This window comes from Epinephelus fuscoguttatus, linkage group LG23, assembly GCF_011397635.1.
Source record: "Epinephelus fuscoguttatus linkage group LG23, E.fuscoguttatus.final_Chr_v1".
In the NCBI taxonomy this organism is placed as follows: domain Eukaryota; kingdom Metazoa; phylum Chordata; class Actinopteri; order Perciformes; family Serranidae; genus Epinephelus; species Epinephelus fuscoguttatus.
In genome coordinates, this window is record NC_064774.1 from 21,676,691 (window position 1) to 21,700,650 (window position 23,960).

The 23,960-nt window shown below is 40.8% G+C and overlaps 1 protein-coding gene across 4 annotated transcripts in view; it reads right to left on the minus strand.

The window, feature by feature from the left end:
* LOC125883407 (adhesion G protein-coupled receptor L3-like) overlaps nt 1-23,960 on the minus strand; it is a 277,555-nt gene that overhangs the window by 87,668 nt on the left and 165,927 nt on the right. For all 4 annotated transcript variants that reach the window (XM_049567671.1, XM_049567670.1, XM_049567668.1 and 1 more), the window contains exons 6-7: nt 18,503-19,303; nt 118-483 (exon numbers count right to left, since the gene is read on the minus strand). In XM_049567671.1, the coding sequence (XP_049423628.1) occupies nt 118-483; nt 18,503-19,303 (1,167 nt within the window). The remainder of the gene's footprint in view (nt 1-117; nt 484-18,502; nt 19,304-23,960) is intronic.

Below are 23,960 nucleotides of genomic sequence, written 5' to 3' on the forward strand. Positions count from 1 at the left end.
AAATTACTTTGGTTACTACCTGAAGCAATGATGGCCTGGACTAAACAAGACTCAAGTTGTATGAAGCTATTGTAGAATTCCTTTTCCAATATCTGACATTATAAAAATATCCATTACCTATGGTTCCAGGTGGACAGGGCATCTTGGTCACCACACCCTGCCTGGTCTTGGGCCAGGAGATGTCCATCATCACTAGGGGATTGCAGTACTCCACCCTTATGTTGGGAAGCTTGGAGGAAGGCGGCGCCCTGTCATCGTTGTTGTCGTCGTCCCCTGGGACCAAACCCTCCACCAGAGTATGGACAGGGGCCACCAATGTGGATGTGGTCCGCGGCCACTGGGCCATTGCAGTTGTTGTGGCGGGCATCTTGGTCGTGGTAGTCCTTGCTGTTGTGGTTGTCAAGGTAACAGTGGTTGGTCGAGTGGTGGTCCTCGTTGTCATGGTCGTTGTGTCCATGTACACCATTACAGAGGAGGACGTTTCTGGTAAATAGAAAGAGAAAGAAGGAACAAAGTGAACTGACAGATCCTCAGAGTTTGAAAAAGATTGAGAGTAAATGTCTTTCTCTTTTCAGTCACACTTCATTAAAGTCTGAGAGGGAAATTTATTTTGGTGCCAGTGAAAAAAAAAGACAGTCTACGCGGGGGGGGGGGGGGGGGGTGTCTATTCTTCCCTCTTTTCCATTTGTCAGTTTAAGAGAAGATAGTTCAGAGAGGATCAATTGGAACTGGCAGGTGTGACTTGCATGGGCATGCATGGTGTCTACGTCTGGACCCCCGCTAGCAAAGCTACACACACCATGCATACACACAGCTGTGCAGACTAAATGTTGCTCTTGAAGAGGGCACATATCTGTGAATCAATAGCTGGGTGCTGGTGCTGGAGCTACATGCTATTTCTGGGTCAGCCGGGACAAACTGAAATACCTATTGCCTGGATGCGAGTCCTCCCTGTGGTTACATTCCAGGAGGTGCTTGCTAATGACGCTGTTTACCTGAGCTGTTGGGGACAAGGGCTATCATAACACCAACACACATGCACACCGAGATGCACCCATACACTGGCTCAGTAACCCTCTTCCAACTCCAATTCATATAAACCTCCTTGACTGCCTGTCATCAATCATCCGACCTACTCATCCACTCTGTCCCCTTTATATTCCTTCCTCCGTGTATCTGATTGGGAAATAGGAGCCCCAAATTAATTTAGCGACAAGCTTTTCTTTGAATGTGTGGACTTGGTTAAGCCACAGAGGGTCAGAGGACACACTGAGAGGTCATACTTCATAATTTATCTTTGTAAAATGGGAAGCAGCCAGGCTTTTTCTATAAAACTCCGTCCTATGGAGTATCATTATTTAGTAGCATTGTACTATGTTGCTCATTATGCATTTGCATTATTTCTGCACAAAGATTCTTTAATATGCAATACTGACATTTCTATATGTCATGATCTTATTACTGTGTGTGGTTTGGAAGAAGGAAGCTTGCTGTGGACCCGTTAAATAAGTTCCCATGAGAGAAGACTTTCTCACAGACACACACAATCTGGGCCTTTGCAAAAATGCAATTTGGGCAAGGCGTTTTTTTCTGTCTAATGCAGAGATACAATCAAAATGACAGAAGTGACAAATGGTCCCAATCTTTGTATGAAAGGGGAGCAAAACAAAATTTAATGAGGGTCGATTTTAGGTTGGCAGGTGTAATGGACATCACACATCCAGAGAGCTTAGATAACAGACATCGCTGCTGAAATCCAGTTCAGCGGGATTCAATTTGCAATAGGACGATTTCTCTGTATGGTGAATTTGAGAGTGGCGAAATAAGACAGCATAAATTAGACACCACTGTTTGGAAATCGCAGAGACTCCTGGAGGCTGTAATGACACAAACCAGGCCACTATCAGCAGTCAATGCATTTAACACTCAACAGCATTCAGCGACAGCCAAGGTTGATTAAATAGGTTGCTGCCACAGCAAGAGTTCTAGGCTGATTGAGTATTTGTTTTCTCTCGCTAACGAAAGAGTTTGTTGTGTTTTTTTAACATCCGCAGGTATCTTGGGCACTCCTGTGGAGGCACTCCATCAGTAAAGTGGAACTATAACAAGAATCTCATTGAATTGCAATGTGAACTAAAGGCATGCAGAGCCCTTTTTACTCCCAACTGCCTAATAACACAGGTTACATAACTTCAAAATATCTCTCACAGACACGAAAGTAAAAACAAATCATCAAAGTATACAGCCTTAAATGTTAAATGGAAAACACAAAAACTTGGAAAAGATGCTATTACACGGGTATGCAAGTGTTTGAGCGAGCCAGCACAAAAGTATAATCGCATGCTCACACACTGGCAGCCACACATCAACCAACATAAACTGACATCACACCCATCAACAGGGCTTTAAAAAAATCACATGAATGCTTAAATAGGTATTTAACATTTCCATCAGCCACAGAGACATCACCATTTACATTCTATAACCACTATGAGACATCACCATCAATCTGCGCCACGGCAGCCCAGTGGATCCTTCGGCTGCAGGGATCATGAAAATAGGGTGGTGAAATATCTTCAATGATGCCAGACTATTTATTTGATTATTCCTGAAAGACCTTATTTATGCATTTGTATTTGAGGAGAAGTGTTGATAACCTCAAATATGTTACACCAACTCTTGGTAAAGGGAAGTGGCATCAATTTAAGTTTAATTGAAATGTGCTGGTGGTGCTTAAACTGCATATAGCACCATTAGAGTACCTCATAGAAATCTGATTGTGGAAATTCACTGCTCATATTGAGGTCAGTAAAGGTCACCGTGCACAGGCTCAGATAAGCTAGTGGCTAAAAAGGTGTGCAGATGGGCCTATTAGGATAAGGGAATCATTGTACTGGTCAGGATGACTGATAGAGGAGCGATTCTGACTGTGACAGATTTTTGCTGAGGGAATATGTTGCTCTAGCTGCTCCCAAAATGCAGACTGATGTAAGTCAGTAAACTCTACAGCAGCAATACTCGACTTGCTTTGCCGTGGAGCCACATTTGCAAAATGAAAGGAAGATCAAGAGCCAGTTAATGGAAAAAAAATAATGATAATATTAATCAGTACATATAATGGATGTCCTCACTGATCTCTGCAAAGAGGAAAATCTCATTGCAGCAGCCCTGCACAGGTCAGGTGTAAGCAGGGGCATTTCTAGATAGCTTGGACCTCCATCTGGGGTCCAGGGATCCTTCCAGGGCACCTTTTTTTTTGACAAACATGCTCTATTTTGATGATTTTCCATGTACTTTGTTACCTTATTTACATACATAGTACAAAAAAATTCCAGTGTGAATTAATTTATTTTCATTGTGAATTAGATATCATAATTGGTAGGCGGGCCACCCAGCACCCTATTGTGGCCCAGATGTGGCCCGAAGGCCATGAGTTAAGTATCAGTGCTGTACAGGGATATGTGATGCTTTAACCATAGTTTTATGGGGAGCCATGATAATAAATAAGACAGATATATATTAGGCTTTAAAGCAGGGGTGTCAAACATATGACTCAGGGGCCAGAACCAGCCCGCCAAAGGGTCCAATCTGGCCTACTGGATGAGTTTGCACACTTAACAGTGATGCACTAAACATTGAGTAGCTTTCTTCATGTACTTTAAAATCCTGCATCAGAGGCTTTCCCACTCCAACCAGAATACAGTTCTTTCTTTCACTTTAGTTTGGTGTGGTGATGTTGGGATGACTACACAGGAGGGAAAATGTATAGAAAAATGCACATGTAATAAAAGTGACTAGTAGACTGAGTAAATGTGGAAAAACTGAGAAATGTTGTAATTGCATTTATTCTTCTGAAGACATCACAGGCTGTTTGTCATCTGTTTTGTAAATGGATTAGCGTTTTTAAATTTGGAGGTGTTTGTTATTTTAGGATATTTTGCAATGGTTTCACTGGTCTGGCTTACCTGCGCTCAAATCAGACTGTAAGTGGCCCGTAAACTATAATGAGTTTGGCACAACTGCTTTAAAACATTTCAAGCAAAAATCGCAGTTTCACTCATTAGCTGAATAGATTTAACGTGAAACATGTTCAAGACAAAATACTATGTTCTTCCTTGCACCTATGAAAAGATATATTCATACTATAGTAACATGACTTGGACTCAAATCAGATTTGAGCCACAAATTTGATGACTTTAGAACCGACTTAAAAAATTCAAAGACTTGGAACTCGACTGGGATTTTAACACCAATGACTCTTGACTTCATATGGACTTGAACCTCTTGACTGAAAATACTTGATACCAGCCCCCAAGCCTATGGATTAAAATGTACGTTATTTAAACAATGCACCACGTATACATTTATTTTCCATCACTTCCTGATCAACTAACACCAACGCTATTCATTCCCAACAAGCTGACACTTCCCAATTCCTCAGATCCACTTTGTTTGAGCCAATCCAACAGTATCCATACGTTGAAGGAGGGATTCATAAAGAACTAATGTTACTGAGCGCAAGCTAGAAAAAATTATACCAAAGATAATTTAATTTGGTCAACAAAAAACTAATTGTAGTGTGGTTTAAAAACTGCATACAGAGACATAACAACTTCCAAAAATCAGGACTTGTGACTTGAGAACACAGACTTGAGACTAAGTTGTGACTGAAAACAATGACTCTGTTTCACTTCTTGTTCAGTGTATTCATCACTATTGCTCAGTTCAGTATTCAGGGGTCTGGTATGACCAATAGCAAATAGTGGCTAATGTTGGCTTATGCTACCAAACATACCTAAACATACTGTTTTGTAAGTCAAGCATCCAGCTATCCTTGTCCCTCACTTTTAAAGACAGTAAGATCAATGTAGTTTACCGATCCCTTTTAAATAATAATAATAAAAGTTATATCACCGTCTTTACTACTGGAGATAATATGACAGTACAGAGGAATATGGCTCGAGGAAATCGCCATCACAGCAGGAGGTTAATTCAAAGTCACTGGGAGCCATGTCTAGAATGTAATTCCATACTTTCAGATGATCCCGTTGAGCCCACTGTTGAATTATTTTTCAACACGCAGCATGTTAAATACGCCCACAAAGACACACACAAGAGACAGAGAGCAAGAGTGGAAAAGAAGAAAGTGTCCTTGAGCAAACTTGTATATCTTTTCCATGAGATGAACACACACAAAAAAAAGGAAAGCCAGCAGCAGACAGCAGCCACAGTCTGCAGGCACTATCGCCTTGGAGACAACACAAGGACATTTTGTTTTGCTTTGCCAGCTTTCCCCATTCTCTCCAAAGGGATACAGAGAGAAAGAAAGAGAAAAAAATAAAAGCTCAAGAGCACCAACGAGGTGAACAAGACTTTGGTATGCTCCGAGGGAGTTGTGAGTGACCTTACAGTCAAATTTGAATGTGTATAACCTTTTTGGTTTTGAGTTTTGCAGAACTGTACAAGAAAGGAAGACGTGGAAATACGACTATAGATGGGTAAACTCTTCTCTTGCTCTTATGGTTTTGATGTTTCAGTGTTTAAATTGAATCCAAGGAAGTGTGTGAGTATTGTAAAATGAAACAAGTTAAGAATATTATTTAATAAAATGGCCTCAAACTTCAAAGTAATTTATCTTCTGTATATTTAAGATCCAATGCATTCTTGAAGGCATCACAAAGTTGATTAAAAATGAATAATACTAACAGACGGCTATCAGATATTCATGATTCTTGAGCTAAGGGGCTTAAGGATGCTCCTACACCTTAACCGGCGACCTTTTCATTCATAAAAGACAGCAGCAAACTTCTGTGCTTGCTCTCATTGAAGCACTAACTCCACTCATCATTTACGCTCCGCTTCTAGTGCACAAAATCCCCCTCACCAAACGCGTGAAGTCTGTTTCCACCACACACCGAGCTTTGTGCTTCATTTCAAAGCGTTCATTTCTAACTAATTAGCCTCTCTCTCTGTATCCCAGGGCTCGTGGCTTTCACAATTAGATAAGCCCGCTCTACCTCGCTCCGGGGAAAAAAAAAAGCCTCCTATGCTACTATGAAATGAATCCGGTTTATATGACTTGCCATTTCCGCACCGAGAGCGGGCTCGTCGGCTCTGAGAAACTTCTGCAGACTCGAGATCAAAAGAGGTGCAAAGGGCTTTCGGGGGGTAAAAAATGAAACTAGCATCAGACGGTAAAGTGACTCCTCCAACCTCATGCTGAACCCAATTACCTCCTAATTTCAGTATTTGAACCTTTATGCATGGTTACATCTTCAGCAGGCATAGAAAATATTGGACAGTCTTAGCGTGATGTCACCCATTAACTTTCTACTAGCCTCTTTAAAGCCTGCAAAATGGGATTTCTGTGTGCTGGGACATGTATTTTTAGAGTGAAGCGTACTTGACGCCCAAATCCACGATTGTGGCTAGAAGTGGATCTCTCAGAAATAAATTACAACCATATACTTGTTCCGTTTGGCTGCTTGATCTGAGGTTGCTGCTAGTTTGTAGCACAGTATACTTCTTTTTAAGTTCGGTTTATTACATCAGAACTTCTTTGCAGATAGAGCCTAAGGCATGGATGGATTACTGAAAGGGCCGACCAAGCACAGGCCCAGGGGTCAAAAGGGTAAGCCTCGCCCCCAGGCCTTCACCTGGAAAAGGTCACTCAAATGAACACGTACCCATCACGAAGAGACTCAAAATGACAGCAAAGATGCATATAACACCACAAAGAGATGTGAAGCAACTGAAAGAGACAGAAAATAACTACAAAAAGTCACAAGATTATCTGAAAATCACACAAAATTACTTCAAAGAGTCTCAAAACAATCACACGGGGATAAAAAACACACACGGAATTACCATAAATAGAAAAACCCACAAAAAGATGCATAACCACAGCAAAGGGACACAAAACAACAACAAAGAGAGGGAAAACCACCACAGAGCCTGAGTGTCTTGCTCCTATGTGAAAGAGGTAGTGGGGCCTTTTGCATATCTGTGCCCAGGGACCCGCTGTCTCATAATCCACCCATGGATACGGGTGGCTTGACCAGTATACAAATCTGAGACTAGCATTAAAAGATGTGACCCAACATGACCGAAAACCTACAGGGTAAAAGCAGAGATATCTGAAGAAGGAAACTAGTTGAGGCTTTGTTAATTCTCAGCCATCAATTAACTGAGTCATGATGTTAATTTGATCTATGATGGGAAATATTTACATCCTCACAAAATGACTAACATCATTGAAGCCATCTCACACAATCAGTACCTGCTTCATAATGGTATGATTCACTAAGCTCCCAAGCTTATCAGTTCCCTCATGTTTATATCGTATGAGCCCACAAAAACGATACACGTGTCCTTGTGTGCTGAGGTAAAACGAAACGATAGAAGTCCTGTCATTTAATGGAGCCTTTTGTGGCAGGCCAACAAATCCATCAGAGAGTGCAACTGGGATGTGGGGGAGGGGGGGTGGAGGTGGTGGTGGTGTGCGGTAAATTATGCAGCCAGACATCCAGTAATGCTTCGATATCATCTGACATGATGAGAACCGTAATGGATGGGAGCTATGCATTGTTTGGCAATTAATTTCTCATTCCGAAGCTCTCTACCCGGGACTTGAGAGGGCATCTATGGAGGTCACACAGCACTGGGAGAAGCGTATGCCCTGGGCTGATATATATGCACATGTGGACGCGTGCCCGGAGAGACACTCACAGTGTTTGAGTTAAATGACAGAGGAGACGTGAGCAAAGCCTACTTGCTTGTGCACTAGAATGAGTTACTGTAGAATGAATTCACTACGCAGATGTGCAAAAACTAAAAAGCACAAGTGTTGTTTTTGCCTAATGTGTGTGCAACTGCATTTGCAAAACTGCATTGAGCTCATTTGTTTTTATTCATTTATTCTATATACTCTCAAATAGTCTCAAAGCCCTAATATCCAAAATAAAGTACATTATGCAAATATATGTACATAGTGCATACAGTACTGCTTATATTAAAAACTCAGTCCACAAAAATCCATATGTAACAACATCTTTTCTAAGCTAAACAGATGAATGTTGGATTCTGTTTTTATTCCTAAAGCCAAAACTTGAGTCTCTCAGGCTACAGACAAGGCCAGACATTGTCAAACGTACCAGGGAAAGCAAAAGGAGGAAAGAGGAGTGTGAGCACATGAGCAGAGGGGATTTCAGACTCACTAAAAGGAAAGGCACACTCCTCCAAGGTCTCACCATTTGCCAAAAAAACCCCTCAAGTAAGGCTTTTCAAAAGACTGTCAACCAACAGTAGTATGGGCCAAATGGATGGGGCGAAGCTGTGCAGAGGAACTCTGACACTGGTGATAAAGAGAGTTAAAGATGCTACGGAGGCCTCCGATCAGATTTGCTCGGCTGATTGGCCAAAATAAATCACTTTGAGCTTGCGTGTCACCAAGCCTGTTAAATCTAATGTGGCAATTTTTTGGCACTCTGGAGAAAACCATTAGCCATGCACACACACTTCAGGAGCAGAGTGGAGAAAGAGTAGAGTGGAGGAGGTGATCCCACAGACTACAGAACACCTAGTTACACATATTTTATTCTTTTTTCTTCCATGCTTGGTATTCATTGGGTGAAACTTTTGAAATCACTGCCAACTCCCTGCTTAGCTCACACACTGCACAGCTGATGGGCTACGAGAGGATGGCTGGGGTGAAACCTGCGTGCGTTTAAACCAAAAAGTGAAAGAAAAACTGTGAGGAAGCACAAATGTTATCATTTTTGGCTCTACACACTGAAAAGAGATAAAATACACATTCAGGTAGGGACAAATGCACATGGGCCTAATAATCCCCATTCACCTACACTTTTAAAGGGTTGCATCAGGTATCCTACGTCCTCAACAAACAGTTTTTTTTCCTACTCTGGCTACAGTATGATGTCATAGCGTGCCGGTTTACTTTATATGGTAATCTACTCCAGGCATGTTACCACAAGTGTTTACATTACATAACCTACACTTCTAAATGTAGCTATGTGCTTCAGGGAAAGACGTAAACTTGGTTGCAGATGTTGTAAATTTCTTCCCCATTTTGAATCATATTCCTGTCAGAAAATATTCGGTTGTGTTTAGAAGCTTTTATTGGTGATTTTTAATGATAGATAGTGCCACTATACTCCATTAACAGTCACTTCTCAACTGCTAACGCACATGTAGCCACATGCTAACGTCAGTGAAATGACTCATCTTATGGTCACTAGCCATGTTTCCATCCAAAAGTGATTTGAATCATTGGGAAATGCGCATTAAAAGAAATACAAATCCTGTGTGTTTCCATTAAATGTACGGACTTTGGTGAAAACTACAAACTCACGCAAGTTTTCCGCAGAACCGGAAACAAAACAAGTCTTGCATTCTTATTCTTCTACGTTTTCTGACAGTTGGCAACCAGCTTGTAAATGCATTACCGCCTTGCCAACCTGGAGTGTGGATATCACCATGGAGAGAGTTGCGCTACGTCAGACTTAATTCGAACATAACTGTTTCCATCTCCCGTTTTGCGAATCAGCATTTTTTCAAATGAACAACACCCAGCTAAAGTGAGCGTATTTTAGTTTGTGTGAATCAGGGGATTTTGGCGTTTCCATCATAATTTTCCGCTGCGACACTTCTAGATGCACATCTAAACAGGCTGATGGAAACATGGCGAATGACATTGTTAATTTTTCCCCATTTTGAATCATTTTCCTGTCAGAACATATCCAGTTGTGTTTAGAAACGTTTATTGGTGATATTTAATGATAGAAATTGCCACTATACTCCATTACAGTCACTTCTTAACTGCTAATGCACAAGTAGCCACATGCTAACGTCAGTGAAATGACTCATCTTATGGTCACTGACAAAGTCAATTTTTCCCCATTTCGAATCATATTCCTGTTGGAACATGTCCCTTTGTGTTTAGAAACTTTTATTGGTGATTTTTTCATAGATAGATAGAAAGTGCTGCCATTCTCTATTACAGTCACTTCCCAGCTGCAAGTAAACTGCTAACAAACCCGTAGCTACATGCTAACATCAGAGAAACGTTGTAACTAACGTTAGTTCTCTACAATTACAGATCATATTTGTGCTGGAGCTTGTCCAGTTGTGTTTAGATGCCTTTATTGGTGATTTTACACGATAAAAAGTGCCACTATTCTTTGTTACAGTCATTCCCCAAATGCACAGACACTGCTAACAAGCTAACGTCAGTGAAACGACTTATCCTATGGTCACTGACATTGTCAATTTCTCCCTAATTTCAGATCAGGTTCCTGCTGTAATATGTCTGGTCGTGTCTGGAAGCTTTACACAAGTGTCGCTATTCTTCATTATACTGAATCCCTAGCTGTAAGCACACTACTAATGTATATGTACCTACATGCTACTATCGGGAAAACATTAGGATATGGTTACTGACGTTGTCAATTTCTCCTCATTTTCAGATCATATCCCTGCTGGACTATGTTTGCTGTGTTTATAATCCTTTATTGGTGATTCTTCCTAATAGAAAGTGCCGCTATTCTCCGTTACAGTCATTGCCCAGCTGCAAGCCTACACTACAAACATACATTGAGCTCCATGCTAACATCAGGATAAAATGGAATCTTTTGGTTACTGACGTTGTTAATTTCTGTCCAATTTGGGATTCCTGAAAATGAGTATAATAGGTCTCCTTTAACACTACACTGAGGTATTTAACTTTTTTTTTTTACTATAGATATGTTTTTCCCCTATTTCTGTACATGTCAGGAGAGATGGATAGGATGTTGGCCTTAATTGAGGGATTGCCTGCCACCTCTCTCACTACACAGGTGATCTGTGTATGATTTCTGGATCAAGGTAGAGCCGCCAAGGCCCATGATGGATGGCCAGTCAGAGGGAGGGACACCAGACAAATTCATGTGATATATAAAGGGAGTATCACACAGAACTAACGGACGTGCCACATGCTGAACTACTTGCAACATGAGCTTGCCTGCTCAAAGTGACAAAGGTTTCATTCAAAATCCGTATCAGAAATAAAACAGAGGCATGCTAAGATCAGCAAAAGACACACGCACTAATATGGCAACAATTACTGTATATTATAATATATTACAATTTATACTTACATGAGCAAAAATGACTTTGAAACATTCAAAAAGGCTCTGAAGCACCGACAAAGCGCTCCCTGTTCCCATGCTAAAATATCTAAAGCTCAATTACTAACAGAGCCCCATTGTGTTGCAGCATTAAAGGGTTTGCAAGAATGTGCATTTGTGCATGTGTTTGTGTGTGTACGTGTGTGTGTGTGTGTGTGTGTGTGTGTGTGTGTACATGTGTTAGAAAAATCATTCTAAACTATAATCCTAAACCTTGCACTTTCCCTCCAAGAAAATTGCCCTCTGCAGGAGACGCACTGGGCATGTGATAAGTGCATAGCCTGCAAATAAGCATGTAGCCTACATTTCTAAGCCTCAACATCAAAAAGGGCCTCATGCAGCATGCAAAAGAATGTTTTTTTGTGGAATAGTAGCATTTAGGTTGAATTGCTAAGAAAGATTTTTCTGAAAGCTTTGCAATCAAGACAGAAAAAGCTCTACGACACATGACAACTGCAGGGTGTCACTTGGTACTGTGTAATGACATCAAAATGTATCAATCAAAGAGCAGCATGACAGGTACTGGGAAGCTGGTGCATAAGCAACACAACCCGAGGGAGTACAGTTTGTGCCTTTAAGAGCACACTGAGTCACACTCAGATTATCTCCACCAGACTCTGCCAGCCTGCATTTACCGCTTAGACAGTCTTAATCAATTTAGCATGTGTCAGGCACTTACAAATAGAGCCAAGGCGGGCCAGAGCGTCCAAAACATCGGCTGTTTCGGCATGAAGGTCGGGGCACCACGTCTGCGGGCTCCCTCCAGGCAAGCAGGGCTGGCACCGTGCCCCGGCCAGATGGCAACATGTGGCAAAATTACAGGACTGCCAGACGGTGAATGTATCTATGACACCAACTGTGCCGCATCCTATGCACCAATCATGAGCCAACAAAAGGATCACTCAGATGCTGTGTCACTGAAATGTGAGATGAAGGGAACATCGCACAGATACTAAAGTATCAACAGACTAATAAGACACTGATTGCTGTATTCTCTAAACAGTCCTCAACACGCTATGATCTGAATACATTCATTTGAATGAAAGAGATCGCTGAAAACGTTAATGATCGTACAAACAGCAAACACATCATTGTTAAGCCGGTAAGGAGTCTACAGCGTACAACAATTTGGGACTGAACCAAAAAAACAACTGCGTCTAAGTTAACACCGATATATTGTATCATAACCAGCAAGGATTTTATTAGTGCTGCAGCAGCAGGTGTGTGAGACTGAGGGTAATTTTCTCATGTGGCTGCCCTCGTCTTTGCAGTCCTGTGGAGTCAGTGCAGCCAGTGCCTCATGCTCACTGTGGCAGACAGCTCAGAGGTTATTCTGGTAAAGGTTGAGGCCAGGAGTAATTTCGTCAGGCAAGTAAAAGGAAACAATGCGGTATGTAGCGAGGCTAATTCAGTGCAAGCACATGAATCTTTTCTGGTTTAACTACAGCAGTAAACTGGCCATCATAGAACAATCTGCATCTGATCGGACAATGCAAAGGTGCCAACATGGAGCATGTACAGTGGCTTCATTACACAGGACATAATGTTCCATATACTTTGGTTGTTTTTAAGAGGTTAGAGACCATTGTTAACCTGTGACTTTGAACAGAGATAAGCAGTTAAAGCTTAACTTTGGTATTTTTAACCTGTACCCTAATTCCATGTTTCTGTGTCTAAGTGACTAATGGGAACAAAGGTCTTTAAAAATGGCTCAGTATTGAGGGGGACCACTGCAGCCAGTGGCCGCAACACAGGCTGCAATGCAATTAGTCAAGGGTGTGTTTGCACTGTCAACTTTTGTCCACTAAAATGGTTTGTTATTTTAAGTGTCTGACAACATTGGGGAAAGGATCCCGACAGAGATAGACATTTTTGTTAAAAAGTAAGATCCTTTTTTTGAGCAGAAACAGCTCCCAAATCACTATCGCCATATGTACCAGACTCTATTTAAATAAAGAGTCATTTTAGCGTGGATATAGGCAGCATATTTTCACATATAACTGGGTTAATTAATGGTTTCTTTTATCCAAAACAGAGCTGGCAATTACGGAACAGCGAGAGGACACATTAAGACAGCTTTTGTGAGTTGTACTTTGTTTCTGTTGACTTTGAGCGAAGTGTGCTTTACAATGATAAAATTACTGTTTATTTAACTGGAGTCTGGTGAGTTTTGCGTCAGTGATTCAGAGCTGTTTCTGGTTAAACAAAAAGGATCTTACTCTTTAACAAAAAGGCACTTATATTAACAATCTCAGCCTGCCAGTATAGCAAAAACAAGCACTTTTAGTGGATGTAAATTGACAGTGCATAATTGCCACGAGTGATTATATAGCAGCCTGCTCCGCCACTGCCGAGTGTAGCCTTGTCACTAAATGCTGGATCGGTTTCAAAAAATGTTGTTCCCATTAGCCACTTAGACGCGAAACATAGGAAAATAGGGTGCAGGTTGGGAAATAACGAAATTTCCCTTTAAGAGAATGGATTGGTGGTTTGTTGAGCAATGATGTACTTTCAGTGAGAAGTTGTTCAGATGATGGGATGTGCTGGTTTTGATAGAATAATAGCCTTTTTTGAGAGGTGATCGCCTGCCAGGTCAGTGGCAACTATACTACTTGCTATCTTGACACTGACTTTTTGCAACGCCAATTAAAGGTGTCTGCAATCCTCTGCGTCTCACGAACAAACCCCTTCAACTTGTGGAGGGGATGATTGAGCATAACCACAATGATGGAAGAGGTGAGAACACTCTAAACGGTGGATGTGGAGAAGTGGGTCCTGGATAGTCAGGAGACAATGAATTCCCACAACTGTCATATGATCGGCAAGAGGGGCCATTGTGGCCTGTGTAAATGAGTTTGTAAAATTTTCCTTTACTGATAGGACAAGGTATCTTTCGTCCACCAGCTACTCAAGTATTGTATGTGCTGTGTTCTTTCTTTTATGTTTTTAAAAGAAGACCACAGAGCAGTTTCACAATTGTCCCTGCATATTCTGCAATGAATGTGATCATGTAAAGTGGATTAATGGTTAAGAGAGCTTTTATATCTGCCTGCTGATAGCAGTCTGTGCGGCACATTTCATTTATCACCAATTCAGTGAATTTAATTATCAATGGAGTTGTCATGGAAGCACTCTTGGGCATAGATCATCTGTCCTTGAAAACAGCCTGTTTGGGCAAAAATATTGCTCTCTCTGTTAAAGAGACTTCAGCAGCTCCACAGATAAGCACATGATTATTGCGGGGAGCATTTTAAATGCAGGGGAATATTTCATTTCATTTCATGAATATCATAAAATGTTATAGAGGTTGTTGATTTTTGTGAGTAAAGAAACAATGCCCATATATTTCCTACCAAACAATAAGGGGGATACTAAAAGATCCTTTGCTAAAAATGCATTCAAATCATTACCAATTAGACACAACATGATATCTGAAAGCTTTTTGTGCAATTCCAGACATCATTACCCTGTCCCAGCCTAATGCCCTGTAGCAGGTGTTGTGTCTTGGCCCATGCGGATCGGCATACGGTAGCGGGCCCAAGCTGTGGCCTGGCCATTTCCCTTTTGCTCCATTGCCCATATACATGCTCCAACAGTATGGCAGGTCATGCATGCTTGTGGAATTGGAAACGAGCTTGTGTTAGAGCGATCACAGAATGACACCTTTCTGGGAGTGTTAACAGGCATGATGATCACTGACACTGGATCAGATTTCAAAAGCTCAGGTTGGCAGCATTGACTTTAGTCTCTCGATAATGTGCTAACGCAAACATTTAATGTTTCCCTTTAAAAGTCAATAATTTTGTTTAAAGGAACACTTCACCCCTTAGATGACCATTTGTACAACCACTGTTCACCCTGTGTTACGCTGAATTCGTGAGGAAAACTGTGTTTTTCTCGAATGCTTTCATGGTTAGAAAACATAGAAAATTTTTGATGAACTTAAGTCAATGGGGGCCACACTTAACAACAGCAAAACTATATCAAAACATCGGTTTGCAAACTCGCAACTCGTTCAGTATAATCCAAGTCTCATTTGTCCAGTCGTATGCTCAGAAGTTCCCAAACAACTTTTAAATGGGGAAAGGAACTGAAAGTGAAGCTTGTCCTTGTGTTCTCTTTAAAGCCAGACTCCATTGACAAAAACAATAAATTTACCTCACTGAACATGGGTGCTGCTGATCTACCACTGCCACAATCAGTAGTCTGTGTCATTCTGTGACACTGCTGAATCCCCAACCCTTTAAAACACTGAAAACACACAGTTGAAATTATTATATAAATATAGCATACTAACTGATATCTAAATGGTCATTTGGGAGGTGAAGTTTTCTTTTAAGATCAAACTAGTAAAAGTATTTTGTTTTCAGCTTTCTTATTTGTTCAAGGATATGTGAATCATGTGGTTCAAAATCCTCCTCTTCCACATCTTTGTGGCTCTGTCACAGCAGCCATTGTTGTTCCTGTGACCGCAATTTGCATTTCTCCCCGATCACATTTAGCCATTTAATCTCACTGGAGTAGCATGTTAATGGTTCAAACATTATATTTCAGCAGCAAATACAGACTGCAGTGTGCAGTGAAGTGGTCTACACTGGTAACTATTCATCCAATTTCGTGTTAACTATCCTACTCTCTCGCAATTAGGTTCCTCGTGAGACAATTGTGTGGAAAATGTGCACAGCTGAAAACCCTTGATTCCACCAGTCTGCATGCTCTGTTTCTGTATTTGGTCTGGGAGTTGATCAAATTAAATGGTTTACAGTCCATTCAATCAGTCTTTCATTTCTTATCACTCTGTTTATCTGACATTTATGTCTGTTCTTTGACTCCATCCATCCACTTAATGCAACATTTTACTATCTCTATTCATGCAGCAGCCTCTTTGGAGGGCAGCCTATTCTGCACAACAGCAGCCAAACACACAGCTCGACATCTCACTGGGAAGTCTAGTACTGAGAATTCGGCATTTGCATGTGAATGCGCGCTCGTGTGCGGACATGCGAGTGCGTGTGATCATTGTGAACCACTGTTAAAGAGTGATGGATAATCATTTAATACAAAAAGCACATAACAACACCATTTCACTCTCCTTAACTACAACAAATTATATTAGGGGTAGCTGTGTATCATCAAAACCAAACACTCTAAGCATGGTCACTGAATGAATGAATATATTACGGGGTGTGTTGAAGCAGGATTCAGTGTATAAAAAAGATCTGGGGTAGAGTAGCAGCCAGCGAAAGGAAAATAAATTAAACTGGCAAGCGGCAGGTAGAGAAAGCTCTAGAGGAGAAAGCAGAGGTAGGGACTTCACAGTCAAATAACTTGTGACATTTTTGACTAGAGCTGTTGATGAGATAGCGCAAAGAATTACCATGGTGTGTCAAAACAGGTTCTTTTTTCCATTTCATGCTTCCCAACAAGCACCAATTTATAAAAAGAACAATGGAGTGGAGAAATTAGACTTTTCAAAAGAGTTTTGGGAAGTCTAATGTGAGCAGTCGCTTGTTCCTTGTTGCAAAGGCAACAGCTAGGGTGAGTAAAAGATTAAGCTTGTGGCTGAAAAACGAAATGTGCAATACTTGCAGTGTTGAACACCTCATGTGTCATATACTTCAATAATACAGCTTGCATTATTTTTGTGAATGATAAACATTTTCTCATATCAATAAAAGAGAAACAATAAAACTTATCAAATGAGTGCTAACTGCAGTTAATCTAATCTTTTTTTTTTGCCTCGTTTCCAAAAAGCACTGTGTATGCTAGCAAGTTTGTAGATTTCTGCGAGAACTACCCTTTGTTTGGCGTGGTCATGAAACTAGTTCTGTTATTTTTTTGGTCGAGATTTGCCTCAAATACTTGGAAAAAACTGGAACTTTGGCATCAGATTTCGGATAGCATGCTAGCACTGTGTACAGGAAGTTAGCATTAACACAAATCCGCTCACAGATTGCTGAATATAGGCCTAATACTGTTCTACTCATACCTTTGTTTTAAATAAAACGTTTGATGGCATGTTTGGCTAGCTAATATTGGTAGCATGCTAGCTGTGTAACATATAGATTGCGTGTAGGGCGGATTATATATCTCTTGACAAAATATTTCACAAAACTGGCAATAAATCTGGCAGGCCGACCTGGCCACTTATTTGTTACCACATATTATAGTTCCTCTTTTAGTTTCTGTGCTGCTCCATGGGCAAATCCCAAAATTTTGGATAGCCAAAGACACTCAAATTTTACTTTTGTTTCTGCAGTGGCATTTGTATCCATTCATGAAGAGATGCATTTCTTTGCCTTGAACAGTAGAGGCATACTCCATACACTATACGGAAATATGGACACAAAACAAAATTAGAGCTATCTATTTATAGTATCTATCTGGAGTTTAACTTTGTTTCATTTTAGCAGTTTCATTTTAGCAGTCAACTAAAAATTCACAGGTAACACATTAAGCAGCATTCAATTTACACTAGGCAATTATCACCAGCCCACGCTGCCTCGAGGTGCTACATTTTATTTATATATATTATATCATGTCTTTCTACTTGACCAAAATACAGAGAAAAAAAGTGTAAAGTTTGCCATGTCATTTCTTTGCATCCCACAACACAAAAGTATGTGGTGGAACAAACAACATTGTGAGACTGTTGCTGTTCTTTGAACCTTTCAAGTAAAAAGGCTAAAAATTGAATCTGTTTTGGGAATGTGTGTAGATCAAATGGGTCATTACAGGCAAAATTATTTACTCGTTTGGGAGAATTAATGTATCAGGCAAACTCAATGGCAATCTACCCATGGATTATGAAAATAGCTCAGTAACATTTGCACCGTGAACTGATAAGTTGGTGGTTACATTTCAATAGTATTTGTTTTGGCCATGTGGAAAGATAGTTGATATTGAGGAAAGGTAAGTGGATTGCGCAAAAATGATTGAGAATTATCCTCTTGGAAAGATGGGAAGCCATTTAAAAGTCTGTGCCAATAGGCCAGATTGTGTTTTTTTGTAGAATACAGCCCTCTGAACCAAATTTTAGGGTGACTGGACGGACCAGTGGTCATTATCTTGTTGCAGAAATGATAGTGATTTGATGATAGCTCTGTCCCAAAATTAATGGGAAAAACCAAATGTCTATGATTTTCCATCTCTCTAATTTATCATAAAAAAAAACACACAGTAGCATCCTAATTGTCTTGCATCTCTGAGTTTGACATTCTGTTGTCATTACCCTTTGCTCTGACACACTGAATTGCACTGACCCAGGTACTGAACGTGACATTAAAACAGTAAAGAAAAAAAAAACAAGTTGGCCTTACCGAGTCTGTTGTCCAATGCTCCAAAGTCCAGAGAGTACTTCACGACATGGTAATTGTTCCAAACGTACAGCAGGTTGTCCCTAGGATTGTAATCCACTGCAGCAATGTACTGATAGGAGTTGGGGAAAGGGATGTCCAGAAAGCCATCTTTACTGAGCTCTGTGTTGTAGATGTAGTCAATCTTGTTTCCTGTTGCCTCATTGTCATCATCCTCATACACTGACTTAACTACATAGAGGATTCCGCAGATCATAAAGGCGTTGGACGCTGAGCGCTTGTCATAAGCTGTGTCCCAGGTCCCTTCAACGCGTAACGTGTAGGGATTGAGCTGGCTGATGACAATCCGCCCATTGTTCTGCTCGGTAGCGTAAATCACCCAAAGGCCATTCTCGTCAACAGCCAAGTCAATGTCTGATTTCCCTCCCCATCGGTATGGAGATGTGTCGTGGTAGTTGGCATTGGCAATGATGGCCTCGCCACTCTTGATACGAGTCCGCAGGTCGAACTTGACAATGTTGCGTGTGCGCTCCTTGTTGAAGAAGAGCGCCCCGTCATAGACCACAAAACCTGTTCCGTCAACACGATGCGGGAGTTTGTATGTTGTCGTTGGCCTTCCGGCAATGAAGTCTTCTTTGGAGGAATATTCAGTCAATGTGTCGGTGCGATAGGGTGTCCAGGGCATGTAGTAAATCTTATCAGAGGCTTGGAGAGGGTCTTTGCACCAGGCTCCTGACTGGTGGTCCGATTCAAAGAGGTGCTCGCTCTGGTACACCCTGCGCAGAAGCCCTGGGCACAGGAATACTGAGGAGCCAAAATAGGGAAAAGACAAGTACAGAGTTACATTGGCAGGTATTAAACCTCAATAGGCAAAACAGCAACTGGATGCAGCTACACTGACGCTGAAATCTGCAGCTCAATCTTCTTTACTGTAAAGGCCCAAGATATTTAGATGTACCCCTTTCACTGGTGTTTGGGTGATCAGATTTCGATTAAATGAAGGAAAGATTAAAGTCTGTCAGACAAAGAATATAATAGTAACGTAATTCACTGGATTATTCCAATGAGTTTTGATGGTGCAAATTAAAATTAAACAGGAAATATACAAACCCCCAACATTTATTATTTCAAACTGTGTCCTGTTTTGGTTTCAATTACTTATTGCAGTGTACACTTGTTGTATGAGATACTTCTAATTCAGCTAGTTTCTGAGCCTGAGAGCAATTAGTTTACAATGTCACTGAAGGAACAGACTCTGTGGGGAAGGGTGAATGTGAGTTGATGTCAAGCAAAAACAAGTCAGAAGATGCTTTTAAAACTTACCACAGACTGACTCGCCCACATGAACTTACACACATGTTACCACTTTAGTTTGTTTCCCTTTACAAAGTGGCTTCTCAGTACATATCTACTAAATTAAATATAATTGCATCAGTGGAATAAAAAACAAAAATAAAAGGTTTTATTCTTTTCTTCCATTATAACACCCCGCTGGCAGCTCTTAATAAGTAGTATTAAAGAGACAAACCCAAAGTTAAAAGATTTTGATAAACAGCTACACTATAATTATTGGCTGAGGCCGCCCTTCAGCGGAAAGAAAACAAAAGACAAAAACACAGTAATTACATAATCTATATAATGATTGCCTGTCCATTATTTCACCCACGTGACATTTTTAGTCTGCGGCGTGATTTACAACACAACACGCAGTAAACCAATTATATGTGAAGTGGTTTTTACTCAAATCTGATAAAGCTAGGCCAAGGCAATCCAGCTGGAGCAGGTCAATAGTGGACACGGTTTGCAGAATCTGATTTCAGTTCATTACGGATGATCTTGGACGGAGCTGAGGCAATTATAATTTTCTGTCTTTCTCAAAAGATGACGTTTGATTTACAATGACAGTAAATTCAGAGCATTTTAAACATTTGAATTAAAATATGAATCTTAAAGCGACAACAGGAGAACAAAGAACAGGCAAACAAAAATGACATGTCATTACTATATTTACCAAAACAATGGATAACAATTATTCAATACAAAGTGTTCAAAGAAGAAAAGAAATACTGACCCAAGTCTAAGACTGATAGAAAGAAACAATACAGAATTTAGATAGTGCAGTTTTCCCTTTTTTTCCACAGGTTTGGGCCCACAGTACATCACATCATATAAAAACAAAGTGTGTGTGAAGGCTCCTTTCACTGTAATGGGCCAGGAGCCTGACACAGCGCTGACAGCTTCTAGCCGCAGATCCGTGGAGAGGTAAAAGCTGCACGCTCCGAGGAGGAAGGAGGAGAAAGAGACAGCGAAAAAACAGAGGCTTCTTCTCCCCTTGTAATCTCTTGAGATTAAACATGTTGTCTACCTGCAGGTGAAAAATGTGGCGAGATGCGTCCCGTTGACATAGCGCCTTGGCACACATCTCAGCGGTTGCTCCACTAAATGCTAAGAGGGCTGTTTCTACGGGTTGAAGAAGACGAGATGTGCTAGGGTACAAGGTCAGAGTGGGTAAGCTTTGTACTGACAGCACACTGGGCTCAGTAAAATGTGCTGTTTAAGTGAGCACAAACATGGAGGAGCGCATGAAATATATTAGAGAAGTGATACAAAAGCAATCATGGCTTTCATGGGGAATTTCACAAAAACTGATACCTCAGCAGCACAGACGTCTCTATAAAATGTTTGGAACCCTCCCCTTCAGCTTCGTTGCTCATTCTCTTTGCCACAGATTTCAGTGATGTGTCATTAATTAATGACAACTATGAAACCTCACATTTATTGCTATGAAAGCAGAAGTCTTGACTCTTGTTTTACGATTCTATTTCCATCTTTGACTGAAAGGAACAGACTGTAACATTTAGGGGGATTTAGTGCCATCTAGTGATGAATATTGCAGACTGCAACCAGCTGAAACTTCCCCCAGTTAGAATTCCTTCAGTGTTCAGGAGGTTTTTAGCGCGAGCCAAATCCACAGAGGTCTTTTCCTCTTTAAAACAAATGGAGCAGGGGTTTCATTTATAAAGCAACTCTTAGAATCCATACTAAAAAAGTATCCATGGACAAAAAAATAGCATGCACCAAAAAATATCCAACATTTCCTACAATCAGGCTTCCACCTCACCATCTGCATCGTCAATTTCCGGTCTCCAAAATGTTCGTAAGCATGGGTCAAAGTTTCTCCCATCAAGTCTGGTTTTATAGATCACAACTTTTGCATGGGACGTGGTGAACGCCTCTTTCAGGCCTCCTGTTTATAAATGAGACCCCAGGTGATTAAAGACGGATAGAAACATTGACTAAAGCATATATAGCCTTTAGCAAAGCACCTGCTAATGTGTGCTCACAATTTTTCTCTGATAACTTAGGAACCAGATATTCAGGAAGTTTTTCTGAAGAGATTTCTTCCTCTCCAAAAAACAAAACAAAACAAAACAAAAAAACAGTGGATTTGATCAACGCTCACTTCTCGTTGGGGCTGCTAACTACGATGGCCAACATGAAAACTTGGCTAGTCCTAGTGCAAGTCCTAGTGTTTGGTTTGTTGGTTCTTGGCTGCTGTTGAAACATGGCTGGAAGAAGACCCGCTGCCTATGAAGCTATAAACGGCTCATTCCAAGGTGATGAACACACAGCCATTCTTATTCTCAGTGATTTTACGCTACAGAAAACATACTTATTATATTATATTCCATATCTGCTAATATATTCCCTTAAATCCTACACACTAAAAGTTAACACCTTATGAAGGACTGTACTTCCAGCTCATGTCAAAAGGTAACACTACAAACACAATGCTCCTGGGGCACAAGTTAGAATTTAGCATATGTTCTGCAGCAGCATGCAGTGCTGATAAAGTAAGAATATGACTGCTATGATCTGTCTCCAGTATTGACTGGTGAGTCCCTGAAGGTTATAGCCATCATCACGTTAGAGCTATAATCAAAAATGCTGACAGCTTATTGGACAAACTATTGATCATCCTGTATAGCCCTCTCCTCTAATATTATGCAGCTGATAAAGCAGAGCTGGAATAATCTTGGGTTGTAACAGGGAATAAAAACACCACAGAGTTACGGGATCTCACTGGAGAGCATGTCTGTAATGACCTTACCCTAAAGAATTATCATAATGTGGCAATGTCATAAGAGCTGTGAGACTGTTGATGAACAGGGAATGAAGGTCCAGTGCAATATTCGCTGTTTTGGATGCTGCAGCATGTACAGTATTAAATGGAAGAGAACACTGTGCTCATAAGGTATATTACTACCACCGTTTCCCTGAACAATTTAATTTTCCCCATGAATGACATGTTCAGGCTCACCAATGAACCACACAATGAGCGCGGACCTAGAAAATGTCAAAGACCCGCTTTAGCATCCCGTCACCAAAACAAAAAACAACAACAAAAAAAAATGCAAGCCTATGCCCAAATGGAAATGCAGGTGAAGAAGAAAAGTTGTTGGCATTTAGTTACCTTTTTGTTCCACTTCTATTTTTAGGCATGAAGGGAAGAGAGAGAAAGAAAAAAAGAAAGATTAATGATGTAATAACTGGGGAAAAGTCTTTATTTTGTAACAGTCACGCAACAGTACAAGAAGAGCACAGGGTTAGTGGAAGAGACACACAAAACATTCAGTCGTAAGCTTCTGGGGCAGAGAAAAAAAGGACTGCGTCACGCATGAGCCTGTAGGGAAAAAGAAGATTAATCAGGTCTTAAATTATACAAAATGTTTTTTTAAGAGATGGCTGTGTGATGGGAATGTTGAAAAACAGATGTACAGTACATGACTTTTTCTATAGCCATACGATCATTCAACCATATGGCCAGCTACAAGCAAGCTTTGAATTTAAGGTACAACTGTGAAGAAAAAAAGCACCTCAAATGCAAATTGGGTACATTTCACACTACACACAGCTGTAGTCTCAAACTGATAATCTGTTACTTATGACCTAAACAAAATGTAGAAGCTAGCATATAGCTAACTACCTAAATTAAGGGATATTATCAGTTGTGAAAATGGCCTTGATGTTGAATCGTAAGTATGGCTTTGATTGCATAAATGCGTTCACATAGGTGAGTTTGGCAAAATGTTGTGTTAGTACCCGCATGGTGTCCCTGTAACTAGAGCTGTCCCCTGAAAGTCAGAAATTCAAATCATCAGTCACAGACCCCTCAGTCAACTGATAGTCCTTTTTTTTTGTCAGTCAGTGTGCAGTGCGCTTCATTTCTGTCCCCAGATTTCACTGCGGAGTGAGCACTCCTCGCTTACAAGCTGCTCTCTGTTACAGGAAGCTGCAGACCCACACCCAGACCCAGACCCAGGGCGAGTCTGGGTATGACAGAAGCAGCTGCCTGGAGGGAGAAAGGCTTTGCCTGGTCAGACTCTCAGATAAGGTTATCTTCTGCCTTTTGCTTAGCAGTGGTGAATTTACAGCTCTCAGCACCTTAATACGACACAAT